The sequence below is a fragment of the Mya arenaria genome, chromosome 5, assembly GCF_026914265.1.
Source record: "Mya arenaria isolate MELC-2E11 chromosome 5, ASM2691426v1".
NCBI lineage: Eukaryota > Metazoa > Mollusca > Bivalvia > Myida > Myidae > Mya > Mya arenaria.
In genome coordinates, this window is record NC_069126.1 from 40091375 (window position 1) to 40114152 (window position 22778).

At 35.7% G+C, this 22778-nt stretch overlaps 1 protein-coding gene across 4 annotated transcripts in view; it reads right to left on the minus strand.

Moving 5' to 3' along the window:
• The window catches only part of LOC128235212 (serine/threonine-protein kinase SIK3-like), a 46880-nt gene extending 25965 nt beyond the window's left edge, over positions 1–20915 (minus strand). For 3 of the 4 annotated variants that reach the window (XM_052949983.1, XM_052949980.1, XM_052949982.1), the window contains exons 1-6: positions 20763–20915; positions 19718–19834; positions 18775–18838; positions 10576–10737; positions 6741–6865; positions 2423–2546 (exon numbers count right to left, since the gene is read on the minus strand). In XM_052949983.1, the coding sequence (XP_052805943.1) occupies positions 2423–2546; positions 6741–6865; positions 10576–10737; positions 18775–18838; positions 19718–19834; positions 20763–20906 (736 nt within the window). In that variant the 5' untranslated portion in view covers positions 20907–20915. Of the gene's footprint in view, positions 1–2247; positions 2372–2422; positions 2547–6740; positions 6866–10575; positions 10738–18774; positions 18839–19717; positions 19835–20762 lie in introns of all 4 variants that reach the window. The other variant, XM_052949981.1, reaches the window with a different exon arrangement.
• Positions 20916–22778: the final 1863 nt, after the last annotated feature.

The window sequence follows — 22778 nt, forward strand, 5'->3', positions numbered from 1 at the left end:
AGTTGCATTGCATATTGAATGTCACCTAATTAGAGCTTCAGTTGCATTACATACTGAATGTCACCTAATTAGAGCTTCAGTTACACTGAACACCGACTCCCCCCCCCCACCACCACCATATTAAAGCTTTAGTTGCATTACATACTGAATGTCCTCTCTTCAGTTGCATTACAAACTGAATGTCCTCTAATTAGAGCTTCAGTTGCATTGCATATTGAATGTCCTTTAGAGCTTCAGTTGCATTGCATACTGAATGTCCTCTAATAAGAGCTTCAGTTGCATTGCATACTGAATGCCCTCTAATAAGAGCTTCAGTTGCATAACATACTGGATGTCCCCTAATTAGAGCTTCAGTTGCATTACACACTTAAAGTCCCCTTATTAGAGCTTCAGTTGCATTCTAAAACATCCCTTAAAAGAGCTTCAGTTGCATAATATACTTAATGCCACCCTTATAAGAGCTTCAGTAGCATTACATGCTGAATGCCCATCATATTGAATCTCTACAAAAAAAAAATACAGACAGCCACAACAACACATACACATAATACCATTGCAGACGATAGAACAGCGACATGTAGCATTTGGCCTTCTAGTTAATATGATGTAAGAAATTAATATGAAAGGTTATTTACTATCCTCTTTTGTGAAAAATAACTTTGCTACGACACTAATGGCCAACTACTCAACTTTCCTAAACCAAGCTTTTACAGTTAAGAAGAATTATTCCCATTGTAATTTTATTCCTAGCTATTGCACTATGACATTACATTGTATAAGAAACAGTCGAGAAACTAGCCACAGTGTGTCTGTTTACCTTGTTATAAATTATGTCATAAATGCAACGTCGGAAGGCAACACTTTGCTTTGAACTAAAACTTAAAACAAAGATAACTTTTCCTTTTCTTTACCATTTGAAATGAAACAAACGGCAGTCTATCCCGCTTAATGAGCTCCACCTTTGTTTTATTACTTAGTTTCCTAAAACACTTTGACAAACCTCTTTCTAAAATTGTTTTGACAGTGCTCCATCAGAGGGCGGTTTGTAAAAAGGTTTGTCAAAGTGTTTTAAGAAACTAGATTCTCAATCAAACTCTGGTAAAAGACAAAAGACGGGGCTCTGTAAACAGCTTCAACTGCACTATGTTTCGTTTAAAATGGTGAAGAAATAGTAATGTTATCTCTGTTCAATGTCTTCATTCATAGCAAAATATTGCCTTCAGACGAAGCATTTGATGCAATTTATCACGTGGTATACACACACTTTGGCAAAAGAACTGATAATTCACAAATTCACTATATGTTCCATTTTGGCTTGTCACAGTTTAATAGTTTAAATATACTTTAGCGATAAATGAAAATCTTGATTCCACTTATTGTGTCAGTAAAAAATTGACTAGGTAACTTAGAATGGATAAACATTAACTCTCAAAAAAAAGGAATATTTGAACTTATAATTTATAAAAATTCAAAACCGGTTAATATCTGAGTATTTTAACAAACACTAGAAAAGAAAGAACTTTGAAACTATACTAACAAAATAGATCCATGCATGGTTTGGTTGATTGGACAACAATGAAAGGCATTTTTCTACTGGTTGCTCAAAACTTTGAATACCACTCATATGATATGTCCTATCTAATGGACATGCTCTAGTAGACAAGCAAGGGGTCTATTTGTGGGTCTATTTTCTGATTCTGCAACCTGACCAATAACCATAAAATCCAATAAAAAAATTTTTTAATGTAATACAAAAAGCATCCCACCACTTGATACAATGCAGCAAATACTGATAGCTGATGGGTCATCCATAGACTTTTGACCCCGCCTAGGCCATCTAGGTGATGGGTAATGGTTACAATAGCATGGTCAGTATTTCATACTGTTTAAATATATATATATATATATATATATATATATATATATATATATATATATATATATATATATATATATATATATATATATATAAATATTATTTCATGCCTGACAACAATTTTATATATCTCACATCCTTTAAATGAACTCTAAACAAAACGGTCTTATAAGGAAATATAAATGAAAAATCAGTTTTTCCAAACTTCAGAACTATGAATAAAATTATATTTGAAAGAAACTAAGTTTGAGCAACCGTAAAAATCAAACTCAGAAACACTATACTAACGAGCATAAAAAAACAGGATTACACTGGGAATCATGCAGAACAAAATCACTTGAACAACTACAGTGGCCACAACATAATCTTACCTGTCGACATAAAGAAAGGTACCCTAAACTTGCCGTTAACCACCCGATTTCGTAAACTTTGCAAAGAGCTACCGTCGAACGGTAACGCCCCGCAAACCAATACATATAATACCACTCCCAAACTCTGAAACAGTAAAATATTGTTTATGAGTGGATGCAGGAAGGAGAGAATTACCTGCACTCATGTAGAAGGGTATCCGGAACATCCCGCTAAATATTCTGGCTCGGAGACTTTCTATTGTGTTTCCATCAAATGGAAAACCTCCACAGATCAACACATACAATACAACACCCAAGCTCTGAAAAACAATTGAAAATATGTGTACAGGTATAAAATGTGTAATTTCCTTTTTACAAAGGGGAATAACTCAATACATGTAATTTATTAAAGCCAGAGTTATGGGCCTTCAATGCCCTGACAACCCGTGTGTTTTGTCCTTGACATAGGGTTTTTGCTCAAGAGTTATGTAAGGGTGCTGCTACCTGTCCTTATTTGGTTGTACCCTTCTACCCTCATGGTGGCCAGCATGTGTACCCTCCTACCTTACTGTGCCTTATCTATAGGTGCATCCTAAACATAGACATTTACGGTATATGCTTAAGAAAAAAATAAAAAAAATATTATAATTTCATATGAATTGACATATTTTTCAATTAAGATCTATTCAGACTTTAATTAAGCACATTTCATACTATTTTCTGTGAAATTCATAATGTTTAAATTCTTCACTGCCAGACACAATGTGCCCTTTTCACCCTGTCCTTTATCTATAGCACCCTGTCCTTTATCTATAGCACCCTGTCCTTTATCTACAGCACCCTGTCCTTTATCTATAGCACCCTGTCCTTTATCTACAGCACCCTGTCCTTTATCTACAGCACCCTGTCCTTTATCTATAGCACCCTGTCCTTTATCTATAGCACCCTGTCATTTATCTACAGCACCCTGTCCTTTATCTATAGCACCCTGTCCTTTATCTACAGCACCCTGTCCTTTATCTATAGCACCCTGTCCTTTATCAATGCACCCTGTCCTTTATCTACAGCACCCTGTCCTTTATCTATATCACCCTGTCCTTTATCTATAGCACCCTGTCCTTTATCAATGCACCCTGTCCTTTATCTATAGCACCCTGTCCTTTATCTACAGCACCCTGTCCTTTATCTATAGCACCCTGTCCTTTATCTATAGCACCCTGTCCTTTATCTATAGCACCCTGTCCTTTATCTACAGCACCCTGTCCTTTATCTATAGCACCCTGTCCTTTATCTATAGCACCCTGTCCTTTATCTACAGCACCCTGTCCTTTATCTACAGCACCCTGTCCTTTATCTATAGCATCCTGTCCTTTATCTATAGCACCCTGTCCTTTATCTATAGCATCCTGTCCTTTATCTATAGCACCCTGTCCTTTATCTATAGCACCCTGTCCTTTATCAATGCACCCTGTCCTTTATCTACAGCACCCTGTCCTTTATCTACAGCACCCTGTCCTTTATCTATAGCACCCTGTCCTTTATCTATAGCACCCTGTCCTTTATCTATAGCACCCTGTCCTTTATCTATAGCACCCTGTCCTTTATCTATAGCACCCTGTCCTTTATCTATAGCACCCTGTCCTTTATCTATAGCACCCTGTCCTTTATCTATAGCACCCTGTCCTTTATCTACAGCACCCTGTCCTTTATCTATATCACCCTGTCCTTTATCTATATCACCCTGTCCTTTATCTATAGCACCCTGTCCTTTATCTACAGCACCCTGTCCTTTATCTATAGCACCCTGTCCTTTATCTATAGCACCCTGTCCTTTATCTATAGCACCCTGTCCTTTATCTATAGCACCCTGTCCTTTATCTATAGCACCCTGTCCTTTATCTATAGCACCCTGTCCTTTATCTACAGCACCCTGTCCTTTATCTATAGCACCCTGTCCTTTATCTATAGCACCCTGTCCTTTATCTACAGCACCCTGTCCTTTATCTACAGCACCCTGTCCTTTATCTACAGCACCCTGTCCTTTATCTATAGCACCCTGTCCTTTATCTATAGCACCCTGTCCTTTATCTATAGCACCCTGTCCTTTATCTATAGCACCCTGTCCTTTATCTATAGCACCCTGTCCTTTATCTATAGCACCCTGTCCTTTTGAAAACCTGGCAAGAACCTTTAAGTAACATGTGTACTTAAGTTTGTGTGAATATGTTATTCGAAATGCGAACACCTTGGCTACAACAATTACTTGGACTTTATTACTTGAAAAACAGACATGCTAAAAGTTAGAATAGTATCATTTTGTTAAAAGTTAGAATAGTATCATTTTGTTATACTATTACACTTCCTTAATTTTAATTCTGAGATAACATTATATTCAACAGTTTTGCTCTTCAGACAGGAACTACAGATGGTTTTGATCCAGTAAAAGGACTAAAATGATTTGGCCCCGTAAAAAGACACAAAATGATTTAGACCTAGTAAAATTACTGAAATGGTTTGGCCCAGTAAAAAGACACAAACATATATATATGTATATGTTTGTATATGTTTATCATTCAAGACCTAAAGCTGTCTCAGCCAATCAATAAATTGCTTTTTAAATATATACTCGCGGATAATGAAAATGCACCAAAATGTATACAAAATTATATACAGCGAATTAGGGCATACTTTAATTTCTATACATGAACATGATTTTTTGGCAGATTTGTTATAACATAGTGTGGTAGTTTGAAGGATATTTATTTTAATGTACAGATCAGCAACGTAGCAGTCGATCAACAGTCCATTGATGTATACTGGCTGCAAGGATAAAGGCATATGATGCATACAGGGGCAATGTCTTTACGCCAGAAAGACGTAGGAACCGCCAATTGTGGTCTCGCCAACATCTAAGATGAACGCAAAACCAGTGGAAAGGAGTTTTATTCACAGACGAGTCCAGATTTTGCATAAATATGCTTGATGGTAGGGGTAAAGTATGGCGTCAAAGGGGTGAACGGTACGCTGACTGTTGCATCCGACAACACTCTCGCTGGGGTGGAGGCAGTGTCATGGTCTGGGCAGGCATATCCTGGCACTACAAGACACCGCTGATAGTAGAGCAAGGAAATCTAATGGCCAAGCGGTATTTCGACGACATCCTAGAACCATGCGTGGTGCCTTTCTTGCAATATACTGTGATGTCACCATTTTCCAATAGGACCACGCATGGCCCTATTCAGCCAGACTCACTACTGACTTTTGACACGTCAGAACATCATTGTTTTACCCTGGTCTGCCTTCTCTCCAGACTTGAGTCCCATTGAGCATCTTTGGGACCAGCTTGAATGTCAGGTACACAGTGGACGTCACGTCATCAACAACAAGGCCGAGCTTGTGCAGGCGCTTCGGGAGGATCGGAATACCATCCCTCAGTACTGCATACAATGAGTATGAGACCCAGACGCCAAGCTGTCCTGGATGCTAATGGCGGGCATACTAGATATTGAGTTTGTGCATATCAGGTGGCAAAATAATCATCAAATTACCCACAAATCATCATTTGACAAGTGTTATATTTCAGAATAGCCTTAACTTTTTTTTTTACTCTAGGTTTTCTAATGGAACTTCACATCAACATCAAATTATGATAAGAATGTTCTCTGGTGCGCTTTCACTGACCGGGAGTATACTATTTTCAAAATACTTAAATCCTCATGTCCAAAAGTATTATCGTTTAAGAATATTTTTTTTTTAATATTTTACATCTAACATGTCAATAAACTTCCTAACCATGGTTGACCCCAATGTTGTTTTGTACGAGTTTGTTGATGGTCATTAGGCTCAATGTTTGGGGTTTTTTTACATACTGGGTAACATCTTGTTTATTGTGTGTTTGTGAAGGTCTATATAGCTTCTATCAGCTACAATACATTAAATATGTTGAAGCAGCTTTATGCCCAGTCTATCATGTTTCAGCCCATAAAGACAGCTTTTGTCACCTTAATGCCTACCAACTGTTGCTAGTTCATTTGAACTCTAACCTGAAAGGAGGTTACTGAATGCAGCTTTATATACCATATGTGACCAAATAGAAGTCCAGAGTGTGTGTTATTGTATAAGAATTCAAAATGCTTGTGAATTAAGTGTTATGTAACCGTCTTAACATCTGAAAGGAGGTTACTGACCACAGCTTTATATACCATATGTGACCAAAGAAAAGTGCCGGGTGTGTGTTATTCTAACAGAATTCAAAATACTTGTGAATTATGTTATGTTATGTAACCGTCTTGGAAACATCTGCAGGTGTGCTGTAAACAAAATTGCAACCACTATGATGATTTCATAGTAATCAGCTCCATTTTTTTTTTTGAGTCATATAAAGCATTGTTCACTGCCAAGAATATTTGAAAATGCACAGCAAAAGCACCCACTCTCCCTTGGGTATTCATAAGGGCATGTGTGTATATCTGGACATATATACAGTAATTTATGAAATGGAAAACATGTCCTACCCAGATATCAACCCCGGGGGCATCATATTCCCTGCCCTCAAACAACTCTGGGGCTGCATACGGGGGACTCCCACACCAGGTTTTTAGCTTCGTGTCCTCGTCAAATATATTGCTGAACCCAAAATCTGAAATGTACAAATCAGGTCGTGGTTGCATAGGGATAAAATCAATTAATAAAAAATCATTAACAAGAGGGCCAAGAAGGCTTAATATCGTTCACCAGATTAGACCATGGGTTCTTAAGTTATTGATCGAACAACTACCGGATGCTATCTGGTCAAACACTCGCCTGTATTAAATTTGAAAATATGAATTTATTTCAAAAGTTACGAAATGCAACTCTTTCAATATTGCAGTTGGATTAAATGATTTATATACCTTGCCACAAAAGAGCAAATTGTTACTGTGAATAACTTTATGAAGTTTGGAGTTGATATCTTCAATGTTTGTAAAAAAAAAAATGATAACAGGGTTAATTAAGGAACATTTTCGTGAGAATATTTTGAAATCGGGCCAATGGTTTCTGAAGAAAAGATTTTGAAAGTTTTTCATATAGACATAGTAAAAACTAGCCCCTCGGCCATGTATTTTACAAATCAACATGGGGTGAAGGATGTGATAGAGGGTCACCAATAGAACATTTCTGTGAAATTATTTTAAGCAAGCAAGGTTTAGGTAAGCAGACTCTGAAGAGAAGATTTCAAAGTTTTTCGTATAGACATATATGATGAAAGGTAGCGCCGCCCCAATGCGGCCATGTTTTTTAGGAATCACCACTGGGTGAAGGAATTTGATACAGGATCACCTAAGGAACAATTCTATGATTATTTTGAAATCCAACCAATGGTCTCAGAAGTAGAGTTACGTATGATTACCATGGCAACCAAAGTTTTGCATAGAACTGCTTTTATTGAAGGAATCTTGAAAAGGACCACCCAAGGTACATTCCTGTGAAGTTTGGTTGAAATTGTCTTAGTGGTTAAGGGGGAGAAGTTGTTTGAAGGAAAATGTTTACAACAGACGATGGACAATCGCCCTATCACAATAGCTTACGCTGTGCACTTTGTGCTCAGGTGAGCTAAAAGCACACAACAAATATATGCCATTTCTTCACAAAGAGAGATAATGTGATTGGCTTATAGTGTGACAGTACTGGAAGTATTTCCTTTGTCAAGAGAGAAAAACAGTTAAGGTCAAAACTTTACATATAATTGTTATTATATATGTAAAGTTTAGTTCATGCAGTTCTGTCCTTGAGGTGAGCAAATAAAACCGTCCATGACTGTGATACCATCAGATAACTAATTGTTAGCCTTTATTAATGCTATATTGTTAGCTTTCATCTTTGATTCATGAACAACATGAATGGCAGACACTTTATAGTATGTCAAATGGCACAGTTAAATGTCAACATTTACATGGATGCTGTTAACAACAAGTTATGACCCAAATTCAAGACAAACATTGTTCCTCGTCTCCCGATGTCTGAGTGTTTCAAATGCAATTACCTATCACTTTACAATTCAGTGCAAGTATACTAAGACTTAGTAATAGAGGTTTCAACAGGTCTCGAAATTAGCACAAGCATGCATGCAACTTCATGCCAGGATTGGAAAAAATCTCAATGCTGATCTAAGTCTGCCTTTTCAACAAAGTTCTTAAAATACTTTTTCAAACATTTTAAAAATGTAGTAAAATATCAATAATGCAGTAAATATATTACTGACTCAGAAACATCATTTTATGATTCCTGAAATTCTCATTATTCAAAAAGTTATATCTATTTATTTTCCTTGAAAATGGGCATTTCAGAGGCTATATATCTAAGGGGGAAAACAGGGTATGGCCGTTGCAGAACATGGCTTTGGCAATGAAGGGTAAAATGAATCTGAATCTGAGTATATATATTCCAATTTAAGGATTTTAATATAAACATGCAGTATTCAGGCTTAGTAAAAGAGGCCTAAAATCAGAAATTTTGTAGAATTACATAATTTTCTGAATGTTTTGCTTTAAATGTTTGCATTTACCACAAACACGAATCATTTTGAATATATACAATGATGTTCATCCATTTTTTGTCTTTGCATGGTTAATTCAAACTAGAGCTGTCACAGGAGTGACGAATACCCCCAAATGCCGCCTGGACACAGGAATGGCAAACCATTCCTTTGAAAAGAGGCCATAACTCCAAGGTTACTGCACACTGCATCTTCTTTTATTATGCATGTATTGTTTAATTAAATCTGTTGAGTAATTTAAAAGTTACACTGCTGACAAGAAAAACCAGCCTTTCCTGAGTTATCGTCTGGAAACCGATTTTCTATTTTTAGTAACAGTGACCTTGACCAGCCCCAATATCAAACTTGACCTGTATCTTATGATGTTAAACCTGTGTACCAAATTTTTTTCAAATCTGTCTAGCCTTTCATGAGTTATCGTCCGGAAACCGTTTTTCTATTTTTAGTAATAGTGACCTTGACCTTGGCCCCAGCAGCCCCAATATCAAACTTGACCTGTGTCTTCTGATGTTACACCTGTGAACCAAAAATTGTTCAAATCTGTCAATCCTTTCATGAGTTATCATCCGGAAACCGTTTTTCTATTTTTAGTAACAATGACCTTGACCTTGGCCCAACCAGCCCCAATATCGAACTTGACCTGTATCTTCTGATGTTACACCTTTTTACCAAAAATTGTTCAAATCTGTCTAGCCTTTCATGAGTTATCGTCCGGAAACCGTTTTTCTATTTTTAGTAACAGTGACCTTGACCTTGGCCCAACCAGCCCCAATATCAAACTTGACCTGTATCTTCTGATGTTACACCTTTGTACCAAAAACTGTTCAAATCTGTCAAGTCTTTCATAAGTTATCGTCCGGAAACCGTTTTTCTATTTTTAGTAACAGTGACCTTGACCTTGGCCCCTTCAGTCCCAATATCCAATTTGACCTGTATCTTCTGATGTTACACCTGTGTACCAAAAATTGTTCAAATCTGTCTAGCCTTTCATGAGGTATCGTCTGGAAACCATGAAAACCGACAGACTGACCGACCGACAGACAGACCGACCGACCGACAGACAGACCAACCGACAAGCTCACTCCTATATACCCCCTCAAACTTCGTTTGTGGGGGTATAATTATATTTGAAATTTTGAATATGACTGTGTGACAATCATTATTACTCCTATCATTGCTGTTGTTATCTTTTCCATCACTGTTGATTACACTTTTGTCATCATTTTCACACTGTTGTTTACACCACTGCCATAGTTGTTACCCCTCCAATTGAGGTTGTTTACAATCCTACTGCTGTTGCTACCACTCCCATCGCCCTTGCATCCATTCCTGTCAATATTGTAACATCATCGTCAATGTTATTTGAGTTGCTACTTTTACAATCGCTTTCCTATTAAATCCTGCTCTCTTTGTTGTAATTTGAGCTGTCGTCTCTGCAAACTATCTCATACATCTTCCGTTTTTTTCGCCATCCTGTCTGTGTAACCACTATAATCATTGCTGTTATCACTCCTGTCAACCTTTTTTTTCTGTCCGGCAGTTGCTCTCTTGTATAATATGTCTACACCCTTTTATTGAAACCTAAGAGTAATGTTGACAATAAAAGTGAATGGTGACACCAGCATGTGTCTACCTGCCTGGTTCTTGAAGGAAACTGTTGCAGCAATGTGTAAATTAACATTGCAGATCTGAGTTTAAGTCTAAATCTCAGATTCAGAAACCCTGTCAGTTATGTAAGATTGATCAGTCCTGATAGGGCCTGTATTTCATTACCTGCAATTTTGATGTTAAGTGAAGGGCCTGTATTACATTACCTGCAATTTTGATGTTAAGTGCGGCATCTAACAGAAGGTTCTCCGCCTTTAAGTCTCTGTGGACAACATGTCGACTGTGACAATATGATACAGCTGCCACTATCTGCTTAAACTTGCGTCGCGCCTCCCTCTCATTCATGCGGCCATGGGCTACCAGGTGATCTGAAACAACAAGGACACTTTTGTAAATATCTAAAATCTGAAACTAGCACAAGGCCACAAGCTGAAACTAATGAAAGGCCATAAGCTCACACCAACACAATGCTTCTAGCTGTAACTAACACTAGACTAATAGCTGTAACTAACACTAGACTAATACCACAAGGCCACAAGCTGAAACTAATGAAAGGCCATAAGCTCACACCAACACAATGCTTCTAGCTGTAACTTACACTAGACTAATAGCTGTAACTAGCACAGGGCCATTAGCTGAAACCTACACATGAACGTTAGCTGAAACTAACACAAGGCAGCTAGCAGAAACAAGTACAAGGCCACCAGCTGAAACTAACACAAGGCCACCAGCTGAAACTAACACAAGGCCATAAGCTGAAACTAACACAAGGCAGCTAGCAGAAACAAGTACAAGGCCACCAGCTGAAACTAACACAAGGCCATAAGCTGAAACTAACACAAGGCCATAAGCTGAAACTAACACAAGGCCACCAGCTGAAACTAACACAAGGCCATAAGCTGAAACTAACACAAGGCCATAAGCTGAAACTAACACAAGGCCACCAGCTGAAACTAACACAAGGCTATAAGCTGAAACTAACACAAGGCCACCAGCTGAAACTAACACAAGGCCATCAGCTGAAACTAACACAAGGCCATAAGCTGGAACTAACACAAGGCCATAAGCTGAAACTAACACAAGGCCATAAGCTGAAACTAACACAAGGCCACCAGCTGAAACTAACACAAGGCCACCAGCTGAAACAAACACAGGGCCACCAGCTGAAACTAACACAGGGCCACTAGCTGAAACTAGCACAAGGCCATAAGCTGAAACTAACACAAGGCCATAAGCTAAAACTAACACAGGTACACTAGCTGAAACTAGCACAAGGCCATAAGCTGAAACTAACACAAGGCCATAAGCTGAAAATAGAACAAAGCCATAAGCTGAAACAAACACAGGGCCACTAGCTGAAAATAGCACAGGGCCATAAGCTGAAACTAGCACAAGGCCATAAGCTGAAACAAACACAGGGCCACTAGCCGAAACTAGCACAAGGCCATAAGCTGAAACTAACACAAGGCCACTAGCTGAAACTAGCACAAGGCCATAAGCTGAAACTAACACAGGGCCACTAGCTGAAACTAGCACAAGGCCATAAGCTGAAACTAACACAAGGCCATAAGCTGAAACTAACACAAGGCCACTAGCTGAAACTAACACAGGGCCACTAGCTGAAACTAGCACAAGGCCATAAGCTGAAGCTAACAAACGACCAGAAGCTGAAACTAGAACAAGGCCACTAGCTGCAACTAGAACAAGGTCATAAGCTAGAACTAGCACAAGGCCATAAGCTGAAACTAACACAGTGCTACTAGCTGTCACTTACACAAGGCCACTAGCTAATAAAAACACAAGGCAAATTACACCAGCAGTGGCCAAACTTTGACTGCCTTGCATTGACCTTAGCTTCCTTAAGGCAATTATCCATTAGTCTCAATGACAAACAAACACACTGTCTTATAATGCTAGGACATGAAGAAATATATCTGCAAAACTAATGCTTCATACCACAAATTATTTGGTAAATACAAATATAAATGAAAAATACTCCCCACACCACCATAAAATACAGAGGGTACACTACCCCAGAATACAGAGGTAAACCACCCCCAAATGAAATGGAAAACTACAATGAACTCCTGTACTTTGCCAGTACGATCAGAAAGAAAAGGTCAATCAACTCATCAATTCATTAACCAGCCCAGTCATAAACCCACATAACTCATCCTGATGTTCATATAATGTCAGCATGCCAACATTAAAACATTGGCATACATACAAACAGTCATAATCCGCCAGGTTCTACATCATAAAACTATGTTAACCCCAACAGGTACATAACTATGAAAGATTTTATAGTAAACAAACATCAATCAGCAACATTTCAGTCAGTGCAAAGATATATAATTTATGAGGCATTTATATTTTTATAATACAACAAAAAAATAAAATAATGCTAACAAATAATTACATTTATTACGGTATTTTGTTTTGCATGGATATGATGCATGGTAGCTCTGTTTATTGTACCATGTTGGGGAGTGCTTTCTTTAATTTGTTTATACATTAACTCCAATATTGGAACAGTAACATGTGGGCAGAGCTAAACCATGCTATAGCTATTGTGAGGACGACTAAGAATGCTATTCACTTAAACACAGTAGTAATAGAATGTTATCTTTCAGAACAAAGTACAAAAAAGTTTTTACAGCAACTCCCCTTATGATTGAATTCATGCACTCTCACTAAAGCACTGTGTATAATTTCAATAACTTTGTTAGTGGATGCAGTAACTATAACTTATACACAACAACCTGCAAGACATAAATATAATTTGGAAACAAGAACACGCCACACTAATGCTTATGCTTGTCTGTCGTTTGTTCTCAGTAACTCATCCAACATTTTGGCCAGAGTTATGGAACTTATATGTGTACATTGTCCGTTTTTCCTCAGTAACACAACCAACTTTTTAGCCAGAGTTATGGAACTTACATGTGTACATTGTCCGTTTTTCCTCAGTAACACAACCAACATTTTAGCCAGAGTTATGGAACTTACATGTGTACATTGTCCGTTTTTTCTCAGTAACTCATCCAACATTTTAGCCAGAGTTATGGAACTTACATGTGTACATTGTCCGTTTTTTTCTCAGTAACTCAACCAACATTTTAGCCAGAGTTATGGAACTTACATGTGTACAAAATTGTTTTTTTCTCAGTAACTTAACCAACATTTTTGTCAGAGTTATGGAGCTTATATGTGATCATTGTCATGATGTTCAAAACAGTGCTCAAAGATTCATGATAATATCTTCAAAAAAGTTCTAGCTTTCACGAATACAATGATATAAATGCCTCAAAACCCTACAACTACACCAAAATTATGACAATATCTCGATTTTTAGCTTCAAACACATGCATGTATTTTGTTTGTTAAAAAGTTCAAAGAAAGAACAAAAAAGCTCATATTTGACCAAATCCGAAAAACTTAGCCACTAACAAGCTTCAAATTAAGTGCACTTGTACTAGAAAACCAAAATGTCAATGTTTAAATTAACCATTACTTTATAATAATAAGTTATATAACCTAATGAATGATCGTGCGAATAAATATTGAGTCATTAAAAAAAGACCATTTTGCTCTGTGGTTAGCTTGAATCATTTCTTTTTAATGAATGATGACTTGATGTTAAACAAAATTCATAATTTGTAAGGTCAATGCAACTTAATCTGACAGCATGATGTTTACATCTTAATCACCTCCCTAGAAGTGAATGCCAGCACTCCTCTGTAACATGACTTCAATATAAGGTTATGTGACATTAACTTTGTTTATGTACAGTGAAATCAATTTCAACTACAGTGATTGGGGGGGGGGGGGGGAATATTTATACCACCTGTGCCTTGCCAATAGGGAAAAAAGTCAAGATTGGGAAAAATACAAAATCAGATAAAAATAGCAAAATTAATGGCAATTATACATGTTTTCACCTTCTTATAATTACATTATGCTGTAAAAGAGTTAGTTTGGTCAAGATTTTGTTTATTTTTTTCAAGAAATTTATTGCTTTTTGATTTTCCAACATAATCAGCATTTATCATATTGGGGGAAAAAATGGGAAAATTGGACATTTATTTACAAGGGGAAACAGCCTTTAGAAGGCAGTTAATTGCACTAAAAAATTACTGAACTACGAATGATTAGCTTTCAATGAGAAATTGTCTCCCCATGAAACATGAAGACCAATAAAAAAATAATGGCATTGAACTGGGGAATGGAACTAAGCATTTGCCTCAGACTAAATGAATAATTTGAATGCATCGATAAATCTTCAATGAATGAACAAAGTACAGCTATGTCACAAGTTGAATTTATTTGTGCAATAGATGACACAAATTTTGTATCCCCTATTGAAAAAAAGAATAGGGACTGGATGAATGAATTCTATTTAACATCAAACATCAACGATGAAAGAGAAACATTATTTATCATATCTACATCACAGACTTTACCCTACATTTTCATGTGATGTTTTTTATGAAGACAAGACATGGAAGTTTCCTGTAGCTTATAACATTTTATCAATATTTTTCAGTTCCCTCAAGAGTTGTAAGTTAAAAAAACTTTGTTAAATAGTGCTATAGAAAGCTGATATATGGAAAAAAAACTTAATTATACTGAAACAGAATATGGAAGGTTAGCAAAGGTAACTGGGCTATTTTGCGAGCAAACTTTTATTCCAGAAAAGTACCATAAGCCTGGACGCAACAGTTTCCAAACATACTTATTAAGGTGCAAGCTTTTCTTTCACAGATGAGCAAAAAGGCGCTAAAGTTGATTCACACCTTAAAACTGCATTTTCACAGATTGAAGTATGAACATTTTGACAACTTTTTTGTCTTAGAAGGAGCCATTTTTTTGCGAAAAATATAAGACTGCTGACAAAAAATCAGATCGCAGGTTTTCATATTTATGTTCCCAAACTGATGTTTTATGCATTTTTCTTCAACCGTAAGTAATGTTTTAGCCATAAAACATTAATTTTCAAGTGGAAATATGATAATCTGCAATCTGATCTTTTGTAAGCAGTCCTATTTCACCCTATTTCACTGGTTGTTAAACAGTTACGCAAAAAATGGCTCATTCCACGACAAAAAATGAAAAAAAAGTTGTCAAAACAGTAAATCTATGTGTAAATCTAAGTGTAACTGGAATCTAACATTAATAAATGAAAGAAAGCTGAATCATAAGTATATGGCGTAGTGGTTCTGTTTTTGCACATTTTATTTTTAAATCTATTTCAACAATGTGCAATGTGTTTGCCATTTTTCATCTGTGAATGCAAAAAGAAAAGGCTGTACAAATATTTTGAATGCAAGAATAACCTGGACACAACTTATCTAAACTTTCTAAAAGAGCAAATTTTTACGCTTAAAATTACTTAAACACATATCTAACGCTGAATTAAACAATAAAAAATAAAAGTTGCATTGAACTTTTTTTTTTATTCAGGTGCCTTTCAAATAAATGGATACTTAAGGGCGCTATGTCCAATTAATTTTTTTCAATCTATATATTGTTGTGAGAGTAAAAGGGCCTCAAAGATTTGGACAACACAGAAAATAAAACAAAAATGCCTTTCATCATGAAAAAATTCAATATTAATGCAAATAATCCATTTAAAAGAACCAACAGAAACTATTTCATAATGAAACATATTTTGAGCGTTTGCAATATTTATTTTCTTTTTATATTTACTACATCTTTTCAGGATAAAAAAAATCATTTTCTTGGTTGAATTTTCAAACCTTGGGAGTGTCACTGTGCCACAGCTGAATTGAATTTTCAATAAATACACAACAGGCTTTGAAGATGTCACTATGTAGCATCCTACTTAATATCCCCTGACAATCACTAAGAGGACATTAGACAATCGAAAATTAAAAGAATACTTGTCAAAAGCACTAAGTAAAATGTCTTTTAATTAAATAAAAACCTTCTGTCAAGTGTTGACCTTTTGTAAATTCATTTTTTCCCAAATGAAAAGATATAGAAGCTTTACAAAGCATAAAAGAAGAGAATATCCCTTAGATTCCTAAGTAGGGGAAGTGATAATTATAGACTAGACTAGCAATTGATGAAATCACATTTATTACCGCATGGTTATTCCTTGGCAGACCGTGAGATACTTAATTCAGATGGCATTCAGGAAATATAATAAGTAATAGTTACTGCACCCACAAACTGTGTTATTGAATTTATACAAGGGTGCTTTCAAGCGAAGGTATAATTTCAATCATGAGAGTACTGGTTGACATGGTTTGTAACATTTTGTCAAGTTCAAAGTTCTAAAACTAGTGTGCTGTATCAGTGAACTGTGTTGTAATTCATTCTTACTCTAGTTATTCAACCGGGTTACAGTGGTCGAAATTAGCACAAGCCCGCAAGCCATGCACTGGCAAAATGTTTTCGGGGCTTGCTCAAATTCTGAATTTTATATAGCAGGGCTTGTTAAAAAAATTTGATACCAATCAATAGTATAAGCATTCAGGCTTGTTCATCCAAAAGTCTATTTTCAATGACTGGAGTTAATCTCCAACAGCTTATCACTCTTTGAAAATGGGTGTTCATGTATAGACAATACAAAGAAGCCATAGGACTTCTATTAAGAATTTGAAACTGGAAGTATGAACTTCCTTACCAGCAATATTGGAAGTATTCACTGAAATGTGGAAGTTTAAGTCTCTCGAACAAAAAAAAATAACTATTTTCCAATTATTAATATATATATATTCAAATTAAAACAGCTGTATCTTTCCAACTTCACAATTTTTTATTATATTAATTCATGCTACTTCAAGGCAAATTGAAAATGACACCATAAAAATAACATCAGCAGTGCGTTCAGTAAGGCGAGCATTTTATAGCATTTACAAAACACTCGCAGATGTTTTGTTTTGTATCCCTGTTGCAACGCAGCGCATACACTGCAAGCAGGGAACCAAACAGCAAACGTTCCCCGCTAACATGTTAAATGAATGCACTGCAGGTCTTGTTATATTGAACTTCTAGACCATCAAGTTTTCTAAGAAATTAAGAAGTTTCTGTACTTCCAAGGCATCAATTTTGGAAGTTTTAGCCCATTTCTATGCAGTAATATACTTCCAAACTTCCTTTAACGGAAGCGCTGGAACCAGGAAGGGACTGTCGAACATGGTATAACAATTGGTAATATCAGATGTATGGAAATCATTACATATACGTAGGAATTTAATCAGGTTTTAAAAAGGACAGGGTGCTGTTGAAGAGGGACAGGTTGCGAAGTCCAGAAAAAGGTGTATTGTTCCGGGCTGAACAATTTGGAAAATATCATAAATTTAACATAAAATGTTGGAATAAGTTTCATTAATTTTTTTTATATATATTTACAGGGTTTCCGTTAAAGGAAATTTGAAAGTAAATTTCTCCCCACAAATGGCCTCCAAAATTGATGCCGTGAAAGTACAAAAACTTCCAAAAGTTGAAGACTGGGAAGTACAAAATATTAAAACCTGGTGTCTATGTTACTTTTATGGTGACATTTTCGGTCAGTCACAAAGTAACATAAATCAGGGTTTCTGCCAGGCCGTTATGGCTTATCAGCCTGACATGCCTTCCACTGGAGAGGCTAGTTAACTGACATGCGTTAACTGCATCAACACATCTTAATCCCCATCCCCAAGAGCCTTATCAAAACTCTCATCAACTTTGTCAATTAACAACTTTGCTGCTCGTGTAATGGTTGATTGACATCTTTTTGAATCTTTCTAATCAGTGACAAATAGTCACATGTTAGTGAAAATCAATTGCAACAATTTTTTTCAGTGCCAGTGCCCAACAACATATTTTGAAAATAAATCAAATTGTTGTTTATAACGTGGACTGGTTCTTTTCCAATATTTTTAGCGTAATTACATTTGCATCCACCCAGTCAGTCACAACCCGACATGCCTTGATATTTTTTGGGTGGGAACCCTGATCAATTATTATAATAAAAAGTTGTGAAGTTTGAAAGTAAAAGTTGCAAATAATTCAATTTTTAACATAATAGTTAAAAAACAGTGGAATTAATTGTAGTATTTGAGACGCTAAAACTTCCACATTTAGTGAAACTTCCAAAATTGATGGTAAGGAAACTAATTTTTCTACTTTCAAATTCATGATGGAAGCCTTTAATCTTAGCATTTTATCCTATGAAGGCTATATTAGTGCAGAAGGGTGCCACCAAAAAAGAAAAGGTGCAACACCCTTCCTTGACACATTAGGTAAAATCCTATGTACGTATTTTATCTTTCCAAAAATAATTCAACATGGCCTACAAAAAATTAAACAAAAAAGTGCATTTAAAATATGATTTATGCAAGCTTACAACTGCCTTTACTTAGTTTGCAGGAGACTTTGCTGAATCAACTTACCAAATATTTCACCCCCACTTGCATACTCTGTGACTAGGTATAACATCCGACCACTTTCCATCACCTGTAATCAAAAAATGATTTTATGAAAATCCCCTTTGAACTAAAAACTCTATCCTATGACAATCATGTTAATCATTCATGCCTGATGTGACCTTAAATTATTTTAAATTAATTTGATCAGTAGAGAAAGAATATACATTTATGTAAACATTATACTGAATTTGATTCTACAAACATGCGTTTTAGATGATGAAAGATCGTAAAATGAATAATTTTACATCCAATATCAGTGGAAATGAAGAACTAAAATACAAACTTTATCAATTATGTTTTTTGGACATGTTTTAATATTTGATAAGACTCCATTTCTTGCAAATCATCATACTGAGCAAGATTGATAAACAAACATTTTCTCTCTGATTTTTGATAAAGGCAACATCAGGCACCAATATCATCCTTCACGGTCACCACAAAACAATTGAGCTTGATTGCTGCTGTCAAAGAAAACCCTTCTCATTTTAATGGTTAAACATGAATTATAAACAACAGTCTGTCAGTCAGGCCACACCTTGTAATATATATATTTTTTTTATTTAAAACCTGTCCCATGACAGTATACCTGGAAGGGCTGTATATTCCTATATACAAATTTAAACTCCAACTGTGTATACCTGGTGGAGCCATATATTCTTCTATACAAATTAAAAACTCCCCCTAATTATACCTGGAAGAGTTGATTATTCTTTTACACAAATTTAAAACTCACCTGTGTATTACCCTGCTAGACCTGTATATTCTTATATACAAATTCTAACCCACCCCCACACCCGGGGTATACCTGATAAAGCCATACTATTTCATATAAATTTAAAACTGCCCATGTATATACCTAATAGAGGTGTATTATTTCATATAGATTTTAAACTGCACATGTATATACCTGATAGAGCCTGATAATATGTGGATGTCGTAGCAGTTTCATTATTTGTATTTCCCTGAATATCTTCTCCAAATTCTCCTGGTCTAGTTGCGTTTTGTCTATTATTTTTATGGCCACCTGAAAATTGAAAATCATAGAGTTCAGTTAGAACATAAGAACAGTATTGAAGAACCAAGACGTTTCTCCTGTTTCAAACATCATAAGAACAACCTGAAGAGCAATGTTTTCAGCTATTCACATAACAAAATTTCTAATGCAGCACTGACTGATATTGATATATTTATATATCACAAAGTGGGTGGTGTTAAATTTAAATGAAGTTGTAGCTCATGATGTTGAAAATGTTATGGCAGACTTGATGAACGAAAATTTGGTGTGTAAAAAGAACAGTCGGCAGGTAGCTTACCAGTAGAGCATCATGCTAGAGTTCCAGCAGCCATGAGCTCAACCCCTGCACTTTTTGACATTTCTCATCTTTACTTTATTGTCAAGAGTGCATGGATTGACAGCGGTTGTGTGCATAGGATAAAAACCCACTGCCAAGTTATCTTGGTAGGGCTTAGTGCTTGCGTTTAGGTTGTTGCACCTACACACTTTACCTACCATGTTTGCTTTACTCTTTTTGTAACTAACAGGATATATAATAAAAATGGATGATGCTTGAATGATGACTCTTAATCATTAGAGTACCAATTTAAGGCAATAGGTATAAACTAATATATCATCACATCTGCAGCATTAACAGTTTAAATTGTAATAGATGAAATAATGAATATTGAAGTTTGTTTATGAAATAAAATCAGCTTCTTAATGAAATTAATTTCATGTATCCCTAATTATAAAATGACCTTTTCCTGTCATTTATCAAACAAAGGCTGTTTATACTGAAAATATTAATAACATAAGAATTAGAACGCCAAAGTTCTGAAGCGATCGTCGTAACATTACTAAGTAAACAAAACGCTTCAGAAAAATGTTTCGAGGATAGAACTGAATGACAACATGATCATAAATTCAATGTCAATTAACATAAAATTACACTTACTTTGGTTTTGGTGAGCATGTGGGTAGCAAGCTTGACAACTGCAAAGTTTCCTTTCCCGATCGTTCTCTCGATTTCATAGTGGCCGACCCGGACAATTCCCGAAGAACTCGGGGGGCCTTTTCCTTCAGATTTCACTGCCGCCATTTTGTTTACCTACAGATAGACGCATGCGTACTTGGAACCATGTTGACCTTTTACGAGCACGAAAGTAGGCCAGACGGTGCGATAACTAGGTCATGTCAACATGAAACGCACTTTTGTTTAAAATGAAAGTAGACCAAGTCCTTGTTTACAAATGTGCTTTTGTAGGTTCTTAAAATTTATAAAGATCATACATACTGACAGTACATGATTTATTGTCTAGTTTTCTTACTGTTTTCCAGCACTAAAAGAAGCCAGCAACTCATAATTATATTAACTTACTAAGCATGTAGTTCCATATTAATTCTATGTTTCGTGTTTCCGTGAATCATGTGCGTTTCCCATGGGAGTTGACGGAAAGACACAATATAAAAGTGGTTTAGAAAGTGATAAACATAATATTTTAATAGCTACTTTCAAATCAAAGCGCTGAAAGCACTGAGGTATTCACTAAGTGTGTAAGGCCGGAATGCCATGCGCATACTTTCCGCATCCAATTTTAGTCAGTTATACATAAATGTTTGATAAGCGATATGAAATAGGCTTTATTAGAATGTTTAATGTAGAATAAACGTTGAAATCAACAAAGACAAATGCATTGGAAGTAACAATCCCCGCATGCTTTGCTTAACGATTAAATTCTCTTCAGTTCGTACTATTTTCGGAAAATGGAGTTTTCCACCACATATATGTAGGTGTTTTTAAGCAAAACCCTGCAAGGCTTTGGTCACTTCCTATTCCACACGTAGACAGTGGCAGCTTCTTCATGTTCATCATTCGTGTCATACAACTCTTATAAGGTTACTCGATTTTTGGTCTCAAGACATTCTTGAAAAGCATGGCCCCTGTATTTCAGTTATTTGATATTGTTAATCACGATTTTCGTCTCCATAAATATGCAAGAATTGTATGACATGAATGATGTTGTCGAAATCCAGGCTGGTGAATATGGAAAATTAAGCTGCCATATAGCTTTGTTAACAATAATAGTTTCTGATGTTTTAGAACATATGGTTAAACAGTTCTCACGACTTAGTCTTTCAACAGATCAACTTACTTCCTATATACATGTTAGGATAATTCTTGCCCTTGGAGATGGTGGTTTTGTTTTAATTGTATTATTTTTACATTTTGGTCCTTTTTAAGGGTTTTCTTGGTCATTAAAAGTTACATTGAAATAAGAAGGAGCTAAAAATTGTTTTGCTATTTAAATTAATTATAGTCATCCGATCGCTTAGCTTCCAACGGATTACGATGCAGATTTTTTTCTCTTTTAAATGCACTTTTCGAAATAATGTTTTTCTGAATATCTTTTGGTCCTTTTTGAACATTTATGTAAAATTTGTAGAAAAGCGATGCCCAGAAATTGTGTATTCAACTGTACGATAATGGTTTTATGGCCCACCCCGCGGCGTATTCACAGCTGGATAGAAATAATCCATCGGCAAGGTTATGACACTGGGTATGACATGTGCAACGAAGTTTGTCATTTATAGCAATTAAATTATTCCATAACTATTTCGGATTTTTCCTCCTTTTATCATTATTATTTAATTGAAATTATATATGATACTCGATTATTCATTTACATTAGTAGTTAAGAAATGCCATATATTGTTTTTTGTGTAAAAAGGGAAACTAATATATTTAGCAAAAATTATTCCCATTTAAATAGCAATCACTATTACAGACATTTAAGAGGTAACACTTCTCTTATAAAATATTAATGTTTCAAGTTTCTTTGGCAATTTTGGAAAAACATATGGGCCATGAAACATGATAAATAAGGGTATTCAAAGATAATAATTTACATATCTACATCGAGTCAACATGTTCATTAGTATTGCTTAAGTTCTAATTCTTAATGGTAAACAT